This window comes from Salvelinus sp. IW2-2015, unplaced genomic scaffold, assembly GCF_002910315.2.
Source record: "Salvelinus sp. IW2-2015 unplaced genomic scaffold, ASM291031v2 Un_scaffold3939, whole genome shotgun sequence".
In the NCBI taxonomy this organism is placed as follows: Eukaryota; Metazoa; Chordata; class Actinopteri; order Salmoniformes; family Salmonidae; genus Salvelinus; species Salvelinus sp. IW2-2015.
In genome coordinates, this window is record NW_019945213.1 from 22,346 (window position 1) to 42,489 (window position 20,144).

The 20,144-nt window shown below is 45.6% G+C and overlaps 1 protein-coding gene and 1 long non-coding RNA gene across 3 annotated transcripts in view; both read left to right on the forward strand.

The window, feature by feature from the left end:
* The first annotated feature begins 1,274 nt into the window (after positions 1 to 1,274).
* LOC139026128 (uncharacterized) lies at positions 1,275 to 4,982 on the forward strand. Of its 2 annotated transcripts, none has more exons than XR_011477843.1 (2): positions 1,275 to 4,739; positions 4,794 to 4,982. It is a non-coding gene; the product is annotated as an uncharacterized lncRNA (long non-coding RNA). The 2 variants fall into 2 exon arrangements; XR_011477844.1 differs by having other exon boundaries at positions 1,275 to 4,713.
* A 1,699-nt stretch (positions 4,983 to 6,681) lies between these two features.
* parn (poly(A)-specific ribonuclease (deadenylation nuclease)) overlaps positions 6,682 to 20,144 on the forward strand; it is a gene marked incomplete at its 3' end in the record, with an annotated part of 19,949 nt that continues 6,486 nt past the window's right edge. Inside the window, 16 exon segments of the mRNA XM_070441423.1 lie at positions 6,682 to 6,799; positions 7,020 to 7,097; positions 7,260 to 7,339; positions 9,371 to 9,438; positions 9,911 to 9,992; positions 10,169 to 10,229; positions 10,442 to 10,611; positions 12,394 to 12,455; positions 12,620 to 12,661; positions 12,938 to 12,980; positions 13,413 to 13,493; positions 13,828 to 13,881; positions 14,076 to 14,138; positions 16,649 to 16,713; positions 18,616 to 18,658; positions 18,765 to 18,840. Coding sequence (XP_070297524.1) covers positions 6,781 to 6,799; positions 7,020 to 7,097; positions 7,260 to 7,339; positions 9,371 to 9,438; positions 9,911 to 9,992; positions 10,169 to 10,229; positions 10,442 to 10,611; positions 12,394 to 12,455; positions 12,620 to 12,661; positions 12,938 to 12,980; positions 13,413 to 13,493; positions 13,828 to 13,881; positions 14,076 to 14,138; positions 16,649 to 16,713; positions 18,616 to 18,658; positions 18,765 to 18,840 — 1,087 coding nt within the window.

Below are 20,144 nucleotides of genomic sequence, written 5' to 3' on the forward strand. Positions count from 1 at the left end.
ATCAGCAATCCGACAATGATGTTTCCCTCCTCATATCCGCTACCCACAATCAGCATGTCCCTTATCCTACCACCACACAATCAGCATGTCCCTTATCTCTACCCACCACACAATCGCATGTCCCTTATCCCTACCCACCACACAATCGCATGTCCCTATCCCTACCCACCACACACATCTGCATCCTTATCCCTACCACCACACAATCAGCTATGTCCCTTATTCCCTACCCACCCACACAATTCAGCATGTCCCTTTACCCAGCTACCCACCACACATCAGCATGTCCCTTACCCCTACCCACCACACAATCAGATGGCCCTTATCCCTACCACCACACAATCAGCATGTCCCTTATTCCCTTACCACACACAATCAGCACTGTCCCTTATCCTACCCACCACCACAATCAGCATGTCCCCTTACCCCCTACCACCACCACCAATCAGCATGTCCCTTACCCCTACCCACCACACATCGCATGTCCCTTATCCCTACCCACCACACAATCAGCATGTCCCTTATCCTACCCACCACACACAATCAAGCATGTCCCTTATCCCACCACACAATCAGATGTCCCTTATCCCTACCCACAATCAGCATGTCCCTATCCCTACCCACAATCAGCATGTCCCTTACCCCTACCCACCACACAATCGGCATGTCCCTTACCCCTACCCACCACACAATTTCAGCATGTCCTTATCCCTACCCACCCACACCAATCAGCAGTCCCTACTTATCCCTACCCACCACACATTCAGCATGTCCCTTATCCCCACCACACAATCAGCATGTCCCTAATCCCTACCCACAATCAGCATTGTCCTTATCCCTACCCACAATCAGCATGTCCCTTACCCCTACCCACCACACAATCGGCATGTCCCTTACCCCTACCCACCACACAATCAGCATGTCCAATTATCCCTTACCCACCACACAATTCAGCATGTCCCTTTATCCCTACCCACCACACCAATTCAGCATGTCCCTTACCCCTACCCACCACACATCAGCATGTCCCTTATCCTACCACCACACAAATCAGCATGTCCCTTACCCACTACCCACCCCAATTCAGCATGTCCCTTACCCACTACCCACCACACAATCAGCATGTCCCTTTACCCCTACCCACCACACAATCAGCAGGCATCCAGATGTCCCTTTACCCCTACCCAAGCCACACAATCAGCATGTCCCTTATCCCTACCCACCCACACAATTTCAGCATGTCCCTTACCCCCCACCACAACAATCAGCATGTTCCCTTACCCCTACCCACACACAATCAGCATGTCCCTTACCCCTACCCACCACACAATCAGCATGTCCCTTACCCCTACCCACCACACAATCAGCATGTCCCTTATCCCTACCCACAATCAGCATGTCCCTTATCCCTACCCACATCAGACTCCATTGTAACCTGGTTTACACCTGTCCAATCCTTTATAGATGTGTTTACTACTTCAAGGAGACAAGATGTGAAGGATTTGTTTTTTTAAAGGGGGGTATATTTGATGTTGTAGTTGTTTTTAATGGAGACAGGTTAGAAGTAGAGGGGGAGACAGATGAGCAGGGAAGACAGTGAAGAGTAGATGCAGGGATTGAACCCTGGTCTCCAGTGGGGAGGCTGAGGCATACATAGAGCATCCAGCTGTGTTACCACAAGACTACAGGCTATGTACAGAAGGAAGCATTTCTAAAGTATTGGAACACTGCCCTAGACTCAGCCTGTCCCAAATATCACCTTATGCCCTATATAGTGCACTACTTTTGACCCCTGCCCAATGGGGTGCCATTTGGGATTCAGGACGTCCCAAACCCCTACCTACCACGTGCSCTTGCTCGGCCTTCACTAGGGCTGTGGCGGTCATGACATTTTYTCAGCAGGTGATTGTCAAGCAAATAACTGCCAAGTAAARAACTGCCGGTCTCATGGCAATTGACCGTTTAAATGATCATAAACATGTTTAGAATCTCCTGGCTTCCACGCTTAACCTACAAGCCWCTGATGCAGACGTTTGGGCTCCCTAGRGGCGCAGCGGTCTAAGGCACTGCATCTCAGTGCTACAGGCGTCACTACAGACCCTGGTTCGATTCCAGGCTGTATCACAACTGGCCTTGATTGGGAGTCCCATAGGGCGGCGCACAATTGGCCCAGCGTAGTCCGGGTTAGGGTTTGGCTGGGATAGGCCGTCATTGTAAATAAGAATTTGTTCTTAACTGACTTGCCTAGTGAAAATAAAAAAAATACATTTAAAATAAGTATAAACATTTAATTTAATATATCACAATTGAACACAGCTTAATAAAATAGAAAGGATATTTTCCCCAAACGATTTCAAAGGAAGTGCACCCAACTTTTCTGTGTTGAGCGGTTAACAAAGAAACTGGGCTCCTATATGCTTCGTTTAGAGTATTTATTCGTCTTTCGTTGTGATACGAACGTTGAGATATGTTCTTATTCTTAACATATATAAGGCTGCATGATGGGACTCTGATGATTTGAAAAAAGTCGCAAGCTGAACACACCTCATCAGTCTCTCATTCACAATTTGACAAGCACTTGACATATTTCTCACCAGGCCTCGAATTTCCCGGTGGCATCCCCTTGTGTGGCTGTAATGCCCCATAAAAAAAATCTGTGCCCTTTATGGACAATGTGAGTGTTATAATAATTATAATTCTCTCAACCTCACATGGCTCCTTCAGATGTAGCCAATGCCCGTCACGTGATCGGGTCCATGTCACAGTCATTTCAGCTAAGAAGTAGGCTAAAAGTGAATGAAGACAGACACATCGGGSGCGTKACTGRGKGCGTCKAATTCCGAGGCGCATYTTGAAAATGTTACAACTGTCCACATTTTACTTTTCGTCAACCAATCAGATGAGTCGGTCTAACCAACAGCAACAGCACTAGCTTATGCCAATGTACTATCCCCCACATAGTGCAAAAGTTGATCTATGCTATTGGTTAACTGTTCTTCTGTGCAAGGAATAAATATGCCAAACATACTCTAGGACAGCTTGTGGAATGCAATAGATCCCAAATGAATAGCAACTTGCATCCAAACATATATATATATTTTTAAAGCAACGAGGCTGGTGCAACAGATCAGAACGTTTAGCTTAAAATGTTGATAAACTATTATACTATTTCTATGAGGCCAGTTCTTCATATTAGAACTGTATCAATGGACACGGGGGTTTGGCTATAAGTGCGAATGTTCCAAAATGCAATCAATTAGCAGGAAAACACTGTCGCCGAAGGTAAATAGGATTGTGCATGTAATAGTTTATTATATATTATTATTATTATATATATTATATATATATGCATATTTATGGTGAAAATGATTTGCCCCAAGCTTGAAACTCTCGTACAGCTTATTAGGCTCTACACCGGTTATAAAGCGGTTTAATGTTTAACCTTTATTTAACTAGGCAAGTCAGTTCAGAACAAATTATTATTTTCAATGATGGCCTAGGGAACAGTGGGTTAACTGTCTGGTTCAGGGGCAGAATGACAGATTTTTACCTTGTCAGCTCGGGGATTTGATCTGGCAACCTTTCGGTTACTGGCCCAACGCTCTAACCACTAGGCTACCTGTGCTTCCTGTGCTTCATTTTAAGGAGTTATTTGGCCACTTTAGTTGTGATAAAAACCTTATCAAGCCATATAGGCCTATGGGCTGGGCTACATACGGTGTGCGACTAGGATTTGAAAAAGTCGCAATAAAACGCATGAGTTATTCCTTGCCTTACTGCAGAAGCTGGGCATCATTCACAAGTGATAGGCTAATATTGTCACCCATCAGACTATTCTTAATTTAATGTTGTATTTACATATACTAAAGAATATGTGTGAAATTTAGTTTTGATTTAGAATGGAACATTATCATGCACCTGTATCGAAACAGGGGTATGGGGGATTTTTTTTTGTCAACTATGCACTTAAATAACGAAATGGAGGACGTTTTTTCCTGTGGTTCATTTTCATATTGTAAAGAGAAGCAATGTGCTTAATATAATGAAAGTTTATAAATATAATAGGCCTAGCCTACAGAAAGCTGATGGGATCTTCCTCTTTCTAATAGAGGCCATCACTCTGTTTTCTCACGCAATTACATAGCCTATAGAAATGTTGAGCAACATGAGCTCAAGGACTCTGATGAAGTGTTCGATTACATTTACATTTATGTCAGAGTGATTTAAAGGGACAATACAGTGCTGAGTACCAGGCAGTTCGCAAGTTCTGTAGGCTACTTAAAGACAATCAGTAGCATCAGAAAAGCCTAATTACCGTGACTAAACAGTCACGTGGAATTTGACTGCCGTCGTGGCTTGTGACCGCCGGTCTGGCGGTAATAGCGTCACCTTGACAACCCCTCCATGTTGGCAGATCTAGATGACTGAGGTTACCAGAGACAAACGGCTGAATGTACAACTCTATACAGCTGACTTCCTGTCATTGGAGAAGGGCCCAATCCCAAATTGACATCTAGACCCTATGCACTTGTGGAGATGTAAGATAATCTAATTGGTTTTAAGCAATATGGTATTACTTCCGGCCTATCATTGAGTGGTAGAGCTATTACCATATTGCTTACACCTGACAAAACCTCTCCGATCTCCACAAGTGCATAGGGTCTAGGGTCTAGGATCTAGGACTAGGGTCTAGGACTAGGGTCTAGGGCTAGGGTCTAGGACTAGAGTCTAGGGTCTAGGTCTAGGACTAGGGTCTAGGGGCTAGGCTCTAGGGTCTAGGATCTAAGGACTAGGGTCTAGGACTAGGGTCTAGGGTCTAGGGGGAATTTAGGACTGGGCCCATTGGGTCCATGTGTCTTGATTTCTGGTTTTAAAAGACTTGTCAGCAATCTTACCACCATGACTAGTTCATTCTAAATTCAAAAATGCCATGCTGTTGTGTCCTGTATGTATAACTTGGGAATATAATTATATTTTGTCAATCTGTCTCAAACTGAAATAKTGCTGCTCGGCTCCCTGTRCAAYTTGAGTTRTTGTYTRAAGYGTTGATGTTAAGATACTTGTGTATGTGAACACCCCTTCAAATGAGTGGATTTGGCTATTTCAGCCACACCTGTTGSTGACAGGTGTATAAAATCGAGCACACAMCCATGCAATCTCCATAGACAAACAATCTCCATGGACAAACATTGGCAGTAGAATGGCCTTACTGAAGAGCTCAGTGACTTTCAACGTGGCATCGTCATAGGATTCCACCTTTCCAACAAGTCAGTTCATCAAATTTCTGCCCTGRTAGAGCTGSCCCYGTCAACTGTAWGTGCTGTTATTGTGAAGTGGAAACATCTAGGAGCAACYACGMCTCAGCRGCGAAMTGGTAGACCACACAAGCTCACAGAARGGGACCYRCGAGTGCTGAAACGCGCAGCGTGTAKAAATCGTCTGAAATTGGTTGCAAAACTCACTACCGAGTACCAAACTGCCTCTGGAAGCAACATCAGCACAATAACTGTTCGTCGGGAGCTTTAGGAAATGGGTTTCAATAGCTGAGCAGCTGCACACAAGCCTACGATAAGTAATGGTCTGTGGCTGTTTTTCATGGTTCAGGCTCTTAAGTTCCAGTGAAGGGAAATCTTAACACGACAGCGTACAATGACATTCTAGATGATTCAACTTTGTGGCWACAGTTTGGGGAAAGCCCTTTCCTGTTTCAGAATGACAATGCTCCTGTGCACAAAGCGAGGTCCATTCAGAAATGGTTTGTCGAGATCGATGTGGAAGAACTTGACTTGCCTGCACAGAGCACTGACCTCACTCAGCCAGGCCTAATCGCAAGCCAGGRCTAATTACTAGCATCAGTGCCCGACCTCAKTAATGCTCGTGGCTGAATGGAAGCAAGTCCCCGCAACAGTGTTCCAAAGCCGTCCCAGAAGAGTGGAGGCTGTTATAGCAGCAAAGGGGGGGGGGGACCAACTCCATATTGATGCCCGTCATTTTGGAATGAGATGTTTGACGAGCAGGTCACATAATTTTGGTCATGTAGTGTATGTTGTCCATTTCAAGGAATGTTTTCAATTTATTGCTGAACACCAACTAGATAGAGTTAATAAAAATGGTGACAGCAATGTGTTGTTGGAGTAGATCTTTATGAGTAAGAAGGATTATGCATAATCTAGGGTCCTAGTATAACCAAGGGTTCAAGCGTCACAGGCAAAGTGCATGTATGTAGTGTTACATCAACATTTTGTGAGGACAGAAATTTAAAAAAATCTTAGATTTGTAATTATTTGTTAATTGATCAATAATGACAATAAAGGTGTAATTCTAGCTTAAGTTAGATAACAATAGTCATATGTGTAATGTTTACATAAACACACATTAATCCGGATAAGATTGCTATACTACCATTATTTGTCACCTATCTAAAAAATGTCGATCTTCATTTCAGTCCGTCTTTCATGGCAGAGTTTTGTGCTTTTGCATTGGGTGACTGTTGATGGCGTGAAAAGACAAATTAAAATTGCTATTCAAAATGGGGGACACACTCATTATAACATGTTCAGTTATGCTCACCGCACGACTAATAAATCCATACTGTACATTCGAGCTAGAAAGCGCGTAATCGTGATTCGTGCATCATACGGCTTTTATTTTGTCYTAGCCATATTTTGATTGACGCCGTGTCAAAAACGTCACTACGCCGGAAGTGTTTGTTGGAAAGATTAAAATCCTCTTGAGTGACAGCAGCGGTTTGGTACATTGTATTTTTTTCTTTCTGTAGGGATGGAGGTGACACGAACAAGTAATTCACCTCTTTATGCACCCTTATAGATAATATACACCAAGATTATATTCATATGCTATTAGATACACAACGTTAGCTGTCGTTTCTCACCGCACAATCGCAAGAATATGATTCCGTTCACGTCCGCGAGGTTGTGAATGCTAACCCGCTAACTAGCTAGCTTGCGTGTTGAGTAACCACCAACGCATGTTGGCTGATTGTTGTTTTTGTATTACAGATTTCAAAGACAGTTTAAGCACTGTGTACAGCGCAATAGAGGAAGCAGACTTTCTCGCAATCGATGGGGAATTTTCAGGTAAGCCATTGTTAGCTAGCAAACGTTTATAGTTACATCTTAGCTAGCTCGCTGGCCAACCAGTTCCCGTGGCTGCTTCAAGCCACACGCGCAGTCGGTTTTGAACTCTGACATCTTCATATCTAGTTAATACAGTAGAAAATACACTTTTTTCGGTTTCAGGTATTAGCGATGGGCCCAACGTCAGCGCACTGACTAACGGGTTGGACACTCCAGAGGAGCGCTACATGAAGCTAAAAAAGGTAACCGTCAAGAGAGGCATGCGTTTAGAGTTGGGGGCAATGCGGTTTCTGCATTGTGCTGCATTTACTTGACACTACAACATTTTATGGCAGCCATGTTGGTTCCCCGTTAGTTTAACATGGGGAATATTTAACAATGTTATGGAACGGAATGTCTAGAATGAGAACGATATTCAAAACTCGAACAGATTGCCTAACACTAAATATATGGCCCTGGTTATAACTGTCGGTCAGGTACGGAGTGAGTAGCTACAGTTGAAGTCAGAAGTTTACATACACCTTAGCCAAAGTATTAAACTCAGTTTTTCATAATTCCTGACATTTAATCCTAGTAAAAATATCCAGTCTTAGGTCAGTTAGGATCACCACTTTATTTTAAGAATGTGAAATGCCAGAATAATAGTGAGCAAATTTCTCCACCCCCCAGCTTTTATTTCTTTCAACACATTCCAGGTGGGTCAGAAGTTTACATATACTCAATTAGTATTTGGTAGCATTGCCTTTTAATTGTTTAACTTGGGTCAAACGTTTTGGTTGGCCTTCCACAAGCTTCCCACAATAAGATGGGTGAATTTTTGGCCCATTCCTACTGACAGAGCTGGTATAACTGAGTCAGGTTTGTAGGCCTCCTTGTTCGCACACGCTTTTTCAGTTCTGCCCACACATTTTCTGTAGGATTGAGGTCAGGGCTTTGTCATGGCCACTCCAATACCTTGACTTTGTTGTCCTTAAGCCATTTTGCCACAACTTTTGAAGTATGCTTGGGGTCACTGTCCATTTGGAAGACCCATTTGCGACCAAGCTTTAACTTCCTGACTGAGGTCTTGTGATGTTGCTTCAATATATCCACATAGTTTTCCTGCCTCATGATGCCATCCATTTTGTGAAGTGCACCAGTCCCTCCTGCAGCAAAGCAACCCCACAACATGATGCTGCCACCCCCATGCTTCACGGTTGAGATGGTGTTCTTTGGCTTGCAAGCCTCCCCCTTTTTCCTCCAAACATAACGTTGGTCATTATGGCCAAACAGTTATATTTCAGTTTCATCAGACCAGAGGACATTTCTCCAAAAAGTATGATCTTTGTCCCCGTGTGCAGTTGCAAACCGTAGTCTGGCTTTTTTATGGCAGTTTTGGAGCAGTGGCTTCTTCCTTGCTGAGCAGCCTTTCAGGTTATGTCGATATAGGACTCGTTTTACTGTGGATATAGATACTTTTTTACCTGTTTCCTCCAGCATCTTCACAAGGTCCTTTGCTGTTGTTCTGGGATTGATTTGCACTTTTCACACCAAAGTACATTCATCGCTAGGAGACAGAATGTGTCTCCTTCCTGAGCGGTATGACAGCTGCGTGGTCCCATGGTGTTTATACTTGCGTACTATTGTTTGTACAGATGAACGTGGTGCTTCAGGCATTTGGAATAGCTCCCAAGGATGAACCAGACTTGTGGAGGTTTCCATTTGTTTTCTGAGGTCTTGGCTGATTTCTTTTGATTTTCCCATGTGTCAAGCAAAGAGGCACTGAGTTTGAAGGTTGGCCTTGAAATACATCCAAGGTACACCTCAATTGACTCAAATGATGTTATTCGCCAATCAGATGCTTCTAAAGCCATGATATTTTCTGGATTTTCCAAGCTGTTTAAAGGCACAGTCAACTTACTTTATGTAAACTTCTGACCCACTGGAATTCTGATACAGTGAAATATCTGTGTGTAAACAATTGTTGGAAAAATGACATATGTCATGCACAAAGTAGATGTCCTAACCGACTTGCCAAAACTACAGTTTGTTAACAAGAAATTTGTGGAGTGGTTGAAAACGAGGTTTAATGACTCCAACCTAAGTGTATGTAAGCTTCGTCTGTATATAACTAATAATATAGCGAGTAGCTCGCATAACTTTTTATATGATCATGGTTTCGTGGTGTTTGATTCTTGGAGTCTATGTATGGGCCACAAGGCACGTGCTATCGGTCCTGCTTTAAATGTACACGTTTGACTCTCTCTCCTCTCCTCTGCCCCCCTCCCCTCCGCAATTCCATGGACTTCTTGCTGTTTCAGTTTGGACTGTGTACGTTCACATATGACCAGGCGGAGTCCAAGTGAGTGGGATATATCTCTCTTAGATTTAACCTTTAACCTTTAACACACAGTCGGTTTTGAACTGAGTGACATCTGAGTAACATGAAGKTTCTCAGAGTAGGAGTGCTGYTTTAGGATCAGTWTTTAGCCTTTCGGKTCYTTCTGAATMWGARTCCATATGGACCTGATCCTATATCAGCCATCTTACTTGGAGAAGCTTGACGCATAGGACCCCTGACCTGACTCCAGATCAGTTAGAGATTTAGCCAACTCTTCTCTGCTGTGTTGTGACYCTGTCATAACAAACGGGTTGTGTRWGAAATACAGATCTGGGWCCAGTCTGCCACAGAATGAAATAGAAGGCTGATTTAGTGTTAAATAGAAGTCTAAGTCAGCTYTATTGAATGATGTGATCTCTATGCAGCAGGCTATAGGAATGTTTAACCTACCTGACCTGCTGTTCTTTCMCTCCCGGTGTTTTTGTCCCCACAGGTACGTCATAAAGACTTTTAATTTTTATATATTCCCAAAGCCATTCAACAGAACCTCACCAGACACGAAGTTCATCTGCCAGGTTAGAAAACCTTGGTCTGTTTTATTTAATCTGGGTGGTACAAGCATTTCTTATTGGACAGGTTTAGGTAGTCACTCCCTGTTTCAGCCCTTTTGCTTCCCTTTCATTCCTGGAGAATAGGACCCATGTTGCCCCTGGCGGTGCTTCCTTAAATATGTTTGTGTTTGTTATTTCAGAGTTCCAGCATAGACTTCCTGGCCAGTCAGGGTTTTGACTTCAACAAAGTGTTCCGTCACGGTAGGTGGCATTCTGTCTGGTTGCCGTAGAAATCCCAACTGGGACAATAAAGATGATCGATTGATTTTACAGGGGAGGGGTTTCTAGCTAACCCCTCCCCTGTTCTGGTTGCTCTAGATATTCCAACTGGGACAATAAAGATGACTAAGTGATTGACTTAAGCTAACCAACACGCCGCCATCTAACCCCGCCTCCTTTTCTGGTTGCCGTAGGGATCCCGTACCTGAACCAAGAAGAGGAAGTGCAGCTGCGGGAGCAGTATGAGGAGAGGCGGAGTCAGAGTAACGGATCAGGAAACCCCTCCTACATCTCCCCCAACTCAAACAAAGGCCCCGGCAGCATCCCCGAGGAGCACAGGGAGTACATCGGACGAGTGGTGTAAGTTTAAACCTGACTCCCATTTCTAGTTACAACTTTAGGTTGTAGTTGCATGTGGTAACGGAGTGGTGAGAGAGATGACAGCCTGGTCTCAAATCTGACCCTTTCCCTAGCCACCTGCTGCCACCAGTTCCTCCAGCCACCACTAGCCCCTTTCCCTCCCTAGCCACCTGCTGCCACCAGTTCCTCCAGCCACCACTAGCCCCTTTCCCTCCCTAGCCACCTGCTGACACCAGTCCCACATACTAGCCTGTCTCCTAGCCACGCTGCACCAGTCCCCTAGCCCCACTCCTCCCTAAACCGTGCTGAACACCATTCCCAACCGCCCCTAGCCCTTTCCTCCTAGCCACCGCGACGACCATCCTCCAGGCTCATATCCCTTTCTCCATAGCCAATCTTACACCAGTCTCCCAGCGCCCCTGCACTTTCCTCTGCACTCCTGACCACATTCTCCAGCGCCTGCTACTCCTAGCCACCGCTGACACGAGTCCTCAGTAGTTGTCCTTATATAAGGCAGGGGTGTCAACTCAAATACCCATGGGCCAAAATTTAAAACCTGAACAAAGTCGCGGGCCAACATTTGAACAAATGAACCTTTTAATAGGGACCCAAACAGTTTTGCTTTAACATTGAATATGGAAAGCATCGCTTATTACCATACAATATATAATTTAATAGTGAGACATGCAAAATCGAATTTCAAATGAAATACTCAATGGCATATCATTTAATAAATAAAATAAATTTAAATAAAAATGTATGCCTCTTTTCATTTGCAGCTTTCTGATTTAAATACCAAAATTAACTTTTCCAGATGCGTCGCAGCTCTCACACACGAGGGAGAACGCAACGAAATCTTTCCTTTTCCATCAGCTGGTCATACAGATTGGTGAAGATCACATGTGCGATCAGCTACTGTGTTCCTGCTAGGCTCATGTTTGAAAATGCTGCTTTTTCTCTGGGCATACGAGGTCAAAACTTTCATCATGACTTTTCACGAATCTCCCTCATTAAAGGGCCGGGCTGATTTTGCGATCTCTGCTGCCACTATATAACGCCTTTACAGCAGCCTCACTTTGATGTGGCTTTTTTGAACATATCTGTTGGAAACCAAACTTCTTTTCATCTCCTCTACTTTCTGGTCCTGAGTCATGTCCAGGTCCTTGTATTTGTCATGGTGTTTGGTTTCATAGTGTCGCTAATGTTGTACTCCTTACTTACACGCCACGTTGACTCCACAAACAAGACAAACAGGTTTGTCTTTTACATATGTAAACAGATTATCTCTCCATGTCCAGACAAAAGCTCTGTTTCTGCCTTTCTTTTCGCCATTTTTGGGAGGATAGCGCGCTGACATTGTGTAGCGTCTATGTTGCTATGACTACTGTCAACAGAAGAGAGGACGTTTCTGGGCCTGTCTCGATTGGCGCGCGAAACAAACAGCAGAGCATTATGGGATTCGTAGTATTAGCATGAATGCGCTGTATAATACGGCGGGCCAGCTCTAGTAGTAATTTGGTATTGTCTCGCGGCCAAATAAAATTACCCACGGGCCAAATTTGGCCGCGGGCCAGAGTTTGACACCATGATATAAGGCATGGTTTAAACTCCTCCAAAGGGTGTTATAGCTCAGTGCGGACCCGTCCTGCGGTCCACAGTGTGGTCACATGGTACTGATTTATGTCCAGCGGAGCAGGAATCCATGGTAACAGTCCAGACACCACCTTCAGCTCAACACTGAATGTCCCTGTAGTCGTTTTGTCTTTCCTTTTGTCCTTTTGCAGAGGGAAGGTGGAATCTTCTGTTACCTACCTCAGAGAAGACTGTGGACCTGGAGCCCTGCACTGGGTAAAGAAAGTGTGTGTGTGAGAGAGAAATGTGCATTTATACAACACTTTTTTCTTTCAGTCTCAAAGGGCTTTACCAAGTTAACATGGCTCTCCTGATCCCCAGCAACATTGACCATTGTTTGTTTCTTAAAAGCTCCATTCCCTGTTCTCTGCTCCACTCAGGTTTCAGAGGAAGCTGATCTATCAAGACACTAACTCCAAGAAGTACTTCCTTGTCCTGTCCTTCAGGAGCAGCAATGTTCTAGAACTCTGCAGATTCAGTGTCACCCCATCAATACAGGAGATGAATGAAATCCCTTTTAAATTGTTGTTTACATTCTGCTATTTCTAAAAAAATGAATTGGGGTTTATAAGTAAGTTAACGCTGCTTAGTCACAGTTAATGTTAATCATAATTTATATATATTACCAGTACTGGAGTGTATATTGTCAGAGATGACATATCTTTATAGAAGGATAATGTTGATCTAATCTCCTATAGGTTCCCAAAGGGCCTTCATGTTGAGACCTTGGAGACAGAGAAGGTCAGTCTGCCAGCTAGATCAGTGGTTCACAAACCTCCTCGGGGGGGGACCCGCCAGTCCGTGTATTTGATCTATTCCATGCCCCTGATCTGCATGTGTCTGGTCTGACCTCCTGCCAGTGTTCTAGTCTGACCTCCTGCCAGTGTTCTAGGTCTGACCCACTGCCAGTGTTCTAGGTCTGAGCCTGCCAGCGTTCTAGGTCGACTCCTGCGTGTTCCTAGGTCTGACTCTCAGTGTTCAGTCTGACCTCCTGCCAGTGTTCAGGTTGATTGCCATGTTCTAGGTCTCATCCAGATTAAGGAATAACACAATGCTTAGAGTACAGAAATACTGTGATGTAATGTGAGTGATCTGTGGCTTGTCTCCAGTCAGTAGGTGTGTGTTGATGTACACATATAGACGGTTTTTATGTGATGATACACGGTGTTTCAGAAAGAGCGTTACATCCAGATCAGCAAGGTGGACGACGAGGAGCGGAAGAGGAGAGAACGGCAGAAACAAGAGAGAGAACAGGTGACGTTCCTTCTACTCTTGTTTTTCTACAAAAGCGAACCAACATTCCGGAACATTTCCCCTGTGGTGTCTAGATGGAACCAGTCTGAACACATATCCTAAATCACATGACCAGCTGAATCTCCTTCTACTGGATCTAGAAAGCAGAGACGGAACATTTCTTCTTGAAATGTTCCAACCTTCACCCCCCCCCCCTAGAAGAAACACGATCAGGAGGGGCAAGTTTTGAATCTGGGAGATGATTGTCCAATAAGAGACATTCCTTTTGTATTTCTTTGCAATGTTTTTGCTGTGTTTCCTACTGAACATGACCCTCGTCAATCCCCCCGGGGAGCTGAATGACGCTGTGGGATTCCTCAGGGTCATACACGCCATCTCCAAATTGTGAGTTACTCGACAACCTGTTTATCAATGTTGTTTATTTTAATCTGTATCTTCTGTTATGTTACGAGTACAGTATATGCAACTGCCTTGCAATCCAGCACTGAATCATAAGGAATATTGTATTTGAGTGAGTTCTCCTTTATCTCTCTTGGGCGCTATACCTTAGGATGGGACTCATCTCTTTCCCTCTCAAACCAGGGAAAGTTGGTGGTTGGCCACAACATGCTGGACGTCATGCACACCATCCATCAGTTCTACTGCGTATGCCAGAGGTACAAACACGCACCTTATAATAAACACAATGGTTCATTTCTTAAAATGTTTTATTTCACTTTATTTAACCAGGTAGCTAGTTGAGAACAAGTTCCCATTTACAACTGTGACCTGGCCAAGATAAAGCAGAGCAGTTCGACACATACAACAACAGAATTACACATGGAATAAACAAACATACAGTCAATAACAAATAGAAAAAAGTCTATATACAGTGTGTGCAAATGAGGTAAGATTAGGGAGGTAAGGCAATAAATAGGCCATAGTGGCGAAATGATTACAATTTAGCAATTAAACACTGGAGTGATAGGTGTGCAGAAGATGATTGTGCAAGTAGCGATACTGGGGTGCAAAGGAGCAAAAAAATATAATAATAACAGTATGGGGATGAGGTAGTTGGATGGGCTATTTAGAGATGYGCTYTGTACAGGTGCAGTGATCTGGGAGCTGCTCTGACAGTTGATGCTTAAAGTTAGTGAGGGAGATATGAGTCTCCAGCTTCAGTGATTTGTGCAYTTCGCTCCAGTCATTGGCAGTAGAGAACTGGAAGGAAAGGCGGCCAAAGGAGGAATTGGCTTTGGGGGTGACCAGTGAAATATACCTGCTGGAGCGCGTGCTACGGGTGAGTGTTGCTATGGTGACCAGTGAGCTGAGATAAGGCGGGGCTTTACCTAGCAACGATTTATAGATGACCTGGAGCCAGTGGGTTTGGCGACGAATATGAAGCGAGGGCCAGCCAACGAGAGCATACAGGTCGCAGTGGTGGGTGGTATATGGGGCTTTGATGACAAAACGGATGGCACTGTGAGACTGCATCCAATTTGCTGAGTAGAGTGTTGAAGGCTATTTTGTAAATGACGTCGAGGATCGGTAGGATAGTCAGTTTTACGAGGATATGTTTGGTAGCATGAGTGAAGGAGGTTTTGTTGCGAAATAGGAAGCCGATTCTAGATGTAATTTTGTATTGGCGATGCTTAATGTGAGTCTGGAAGGAGAGTTTACAGTCTAACCAGACACCTAGGTATTTGTAGATGTCAGAACCGTCCAGAGTAGTGATGCTGGATGGGCGGGCATGTGCTGGTAGCGATCGGTTGAAAAGCATGCATTTAGTTTTACTTGCATTTAAGAGCAGTTGGAGGCCACGGAAGGAGATTTGTATGGCATTGAAGCTTGTCTGGAGGTTTAAGTGTCCAAAGAAGGGCCAGAAGTATACAGAATGGTATCGTCTGCGTGGAGGTGGATCCGAGAATCACCAGCAGCAAGAGCGACATCATTGATGTATATAGAGAAAAGAGTCGGCCCAAGAATTGAACTCTGTGGCACACCCATAGAGACTGCCAGAGGTCCGGACAACAGGCCCTCCGATTTGACACACTGAACTGTCTGAGAAGTAGTTGGTGAACCAGGCGAGGCAATCATTTGAGAAACCAAGGCTGTTGAGTCTGCCGATAAGAATATGGTGATTGACAGAGTCGAAAGCCTTGGCCAGGTTGATGAACACAGCTGCACAGTATTGTCTCTTATCGATGGCGGTTATGATTTCGTTTAGGACCTTGAGCGTGGCTGAGGTGCACCCATGACCAGCTCGGAAACCAGATTGCATAGCGGAGAAGGTACGGTGGGATTCGAAATGGTCGGTGATCTGTTTAACTTGGCTTTCGAAGACCTTAGAAAAGCAGGGTAGGATAGATATAGGTCTGTAGCAGATTGGGTCTAGAGTGTCTCCCCCTTTGAAGAGGGGGATGACCGCGGCAGCTTTCCAATCTTTGGGAATCTCAGACGATACGAGAGGTTGAACAGGCTAGTAATAGGGGTTGCAACAATTTCGGCTGATAATTTTAAAGAGGGTCCAGATTGTCTAATCCGGCTGATTTGTAGGGGTCCAGATTTTGCAGCTCTTTCAGAACATCAGCTATCTGGATTTGGGTGAAGGAGAAATGGGGGAGGCTTGGGCAAATTGCTGTGGGGGGTGCAGGGCTGTTGACCGGGGGTGGCCAGGTGGAAAGCATGGCCAGCCGTAGAAAAATGCTTTTTGAAATTCTCAATTATCGTGGATTTATCGGTTAGTGTTTCCTAGCCTCAGTGCAGTGGGCAGCTGGGAGGAGGTGCTCTTATTCTACATGGACTTTACAGTGTCCCAGAACTTTTGGGAGTTTCGTGCTGACAGGATGCCAAATTTCTGTTTTGAAAAAGTTAGCCTTACGTTCCTAACTGCCTGTGTATATTGGTTCCTAACTTCCTGAAAAGTTGCATATCGCAGGGCTATTCGATGCTAAGCAGTACGCCACAGGATGTTTTGTGCTAGTCAAGGGCAGTCAGGTCCAAAGTTCCTGGTTCTACATTTTTTGAATGGCATGCTTATTTAAATTGAGTGAGGAAAGTACTTTTAAAGAATAACCAGGCGTCCTCTACTGACGGAATGAGGCCGAGAGACACGGTGTTTTAGAATCGGTAACCAACGTGTTTAGAAGAACCTTGTATCTTTTCTATTTGATAAGTCTTTTCTTTCTTCCCCCACAGGACCGAATGACTTTAAAGAAGTCACTCAGTGTGTCTTCCCAAGGTAATACTTCCGCTGTTATCGGTGGTCTTCCGGGTAAATAACATTCGCTGCGTCAGGGTTTCGGTGGCTTCCCCGGGTAAATACATTCTGCTGCGTCAGGGTTGTCGGTGGTCTCCCAGCGTAAATACATTCTGCTGCCTCAGTCGGTGTCGGTAGGGTAAAGACATTCTGCTGCGTCAGGGTTTCGGTGGGTCTTCCCCGGAAAATACATTCTGCTGCAGTCAGAAGGTGTGTTGTGGTCTTCCCCAGGTAAATACATTTCTGCTGCGGTCAGCGGTGTCGGGGGTCTTCCCCGGGTAAATACATGCGCTGCCCGTCAGGGTTCGGTTCGTGGTCTTCCGCCGCGGTAAATACATTCTGCCTCGTCAGGATGTGTCGGTGGGTCTTCCCCGGTAAATACATTCTGCTGCTGCGTCAGCAGGTCGTGTCGTGGCGTCTTCCCCGCGTAAATACATTCTGCTGCCTGGTCGGTGGTCTTCCCGGGTAAATACATTCTGCTGCGTCAGGGTTTCGTGGGTCTTCCCCGGGTAAATACATTCTGCTGCCGTCAGCGGTGTCGGTGGGTCTTCCCCAGTAAATACATTCTCGCGTCAGGGTGTCGGTGGCCGGTAAAGACATTCTGCTGCGTCGAGGTTGTCGGTGGGTCTTCCCCGGGTAAATACATTCTGCCTGTCAGGGTTGTCGGTGGGTCTTCCCCGGTAAATACATTCTGCTGCGTCAGGGTTTCGGTGGGTCTTCCCCGGTAAATACATTCTGCTGCGCTCGCGGTCGGGGGGTCTTCCCCGGGTAAATACATTCTGCTGGCGTCGGTGGTCTTCCCCGGTGTAAATACATTGCTGGCTGCGTCGGGTGGGTCTTCCCCGGTAAATACATTCTGCCTGCGTCGGGTGTCGGTGGGTCTTCCCCGGTAAAATACATTTCTGCCTGCGTCGGTGGGCTCTTCCCCGTGTAAATACATTCTGCTGCGTCGTGGGTCTTCCCGCGGTAAATACATTCTGCTGCGTCGTGAGTTGTCTTCCGCGCGGTAAATACATTCTGCGGCTACTTCTCTCTATGGCGCCTTCTGGCCCCACAAGGCCTACCACTACTTTAACCTAACCTCTCTGGGAGCAGCTGTATTTATCTGGTGCCACTGTTAATCTACGAAACCTCTCCAGTAGCCGCAGAGGTTGGAGGAGGGGCACCAGCAGCTGGAAGAGCAGCGACACAACGTGGGATTATACTGGCAGCTGGAAGGCTGACTGATCGTGATGTACCATCTCCTGCCATGTGCGAGGCACTTAACCCACCACGTTTTTCATCCAGGAGCTCTGCCTTGGTCTGACCCGGTCCCTCCCCCTCAAGGCGTCGCCCCCCCCTCAAGGCGTCGCCCTCCCCTCAAGCGCCTCCCCCCTCAAGGCGTCGCCTCCCCCTCGGCGTCGCCTCCCCCTAAAGGCGTCGCCCCCCCTCAAGGCGTCGCCTCCCCCTCAAGCGTACGCCCTCCCCCTCAAGGCGTCGCCCTCCCCCTCAAGGCGTCGCCTCCCCCTCAAGGCGTCGCCTCCCCCTCAAGCCGCCTCGGCGTCCCTCCCCCTCAAGCGTCGCCCTCCCCTCAAGGCGTCGCCCTCCCCTCAGCAGACACCTCCTCCCCCTCAAGGCGTCGCCCTCCCCTCAAGCGTCGCCCTCCCCCTCAAGCGTCGCCCGCCCCCTCAAGGCGTCGCCCCCTCCCCCTAAGGCGTCGCCCTCCCCTCAAGGCGTCGCCCTCCCCTCAAGCGGTCGCCCCCCCTCAAGGCGTCGCCCCCCCTCAAGGCCCGCTCGCCTCCCCTCGACCTCCCCCTCAATGTGTGTGTATAACTGGTGCTGTTGGTAAAGGCAGATGTTCCTCTCTAACCAATGGACCAAGTATTTTCTCTATTGTTTCCTCAGGCTGTTGGACACCAAGCTCATGGCCACTACGCAACCTTTCAAGGTAAAACTATTTCAAGTATTTAGATGTCAGGTTAAAAAAGGATGTCATGAAACCCCCTGTGGAAGTCTGAAGAATATTTATTGTGACTTTATTTGAACCCTTCTAGGAGTTGATCAACATCACATCTCTAGCAGAGCTGCAGAAACAGCTGAAAGAGAGCCCCTTCAAATCTCCGAAAGTTGGTAAGAGAACATGACAACTACACCATGTTAAAGGAACAGGAAGTTAGTTCAAAAGCTAGCAGCTGGCGCTCGGACAGCTGGCGCTCGGACAGCTGGCACTCGGACAGCTGGCACTCGGACACCTGATGCAAAGGCTAAAATGGCTTTGAAAAAAATATGATTTCAGCTAATAGGGAGGAGTATCTAACAGAATAACTACATCACATGAACTAAATCATACAACTTTTAACATAAAATAGAAATTATGGTACATTTGTGTACAAAGTTCTAACTTACTCAACCTATATTGTCTATAGTAAAGGGACAAGATTCTATAGCAGTGGTTCTCAACCAGGGGTACTAGGAGCCCCTGGTGGTACTAGACCTATCCACACGGGGTGCTTGAGAAGACTCCTAATACCATAGGCTTACTGTTAAAATGCAAGAGGGAGTACTTCAGGGGTACTCCGGACAGAGAGAAATTATACTTGGTATTTTACCCGAGGTTGAACCATTGATCTATAGGACCTGTGTAGATACTGTAATGCAGTGGTATTCAAAGTCGGGGAAGTGACCCCAGGGCAACTGCAGTGGGGTCTCTTTTTTAAAACTTTTTTAGGAGTACAGATTATTCTATGGGACCATATACTAACAAAAATCAAAGTTTATCGTCATTTTGGGTCGCAAGCAATAGCAGTGTGTGGACAAAATCACTGGGGAAGCAGAGACAGATTTTAGTTTTTTTATGTATAACCAACCCATGTCAGCGTTCCCCAAACTCTATCCTCGAGACCCCAAGGGGAGCCCGTTTTGGTTCATGGTTTTTGGCTTATGGTTCTGACCCCCTTCCATTGACTTACACAGTAATTATGACAACTTCCGGAGGACGTCCTCCAACCTATCAGAGCTCTTGTAGCATGAACTGACATGTTGTCCATCCAATCACAGTATCAGAGAATGTCAGAATCTAGTACTGAAAGCAGAAGCTATAGCTAGCTAGCACTGCGGTGAATAGTTGACTCAAACAGAGAAATACAATAGTTGAATTTTTTTTTGAACAAAGTAATTTCTTCCAAAATAAAGAAGCTAGAGATTAGTTATTTTCAGTTTTACTCACGTAGCTAGCAAATGCAGTTACCTAGTTTAGCCTACTGAAACACGCTGCTCAAACAGAGGGATGCTATGTTAGCTAGCTGGCTATGACATAGTGATGCTATGGTTAAGCTAGCCTTGGCTACTATGTTACCCATGAGGGATGCTATGATGTGCAGATGCCCGGTTGCAATCATATTAGGACGCGCAAGGACTGGCTATGATAGCTCCCT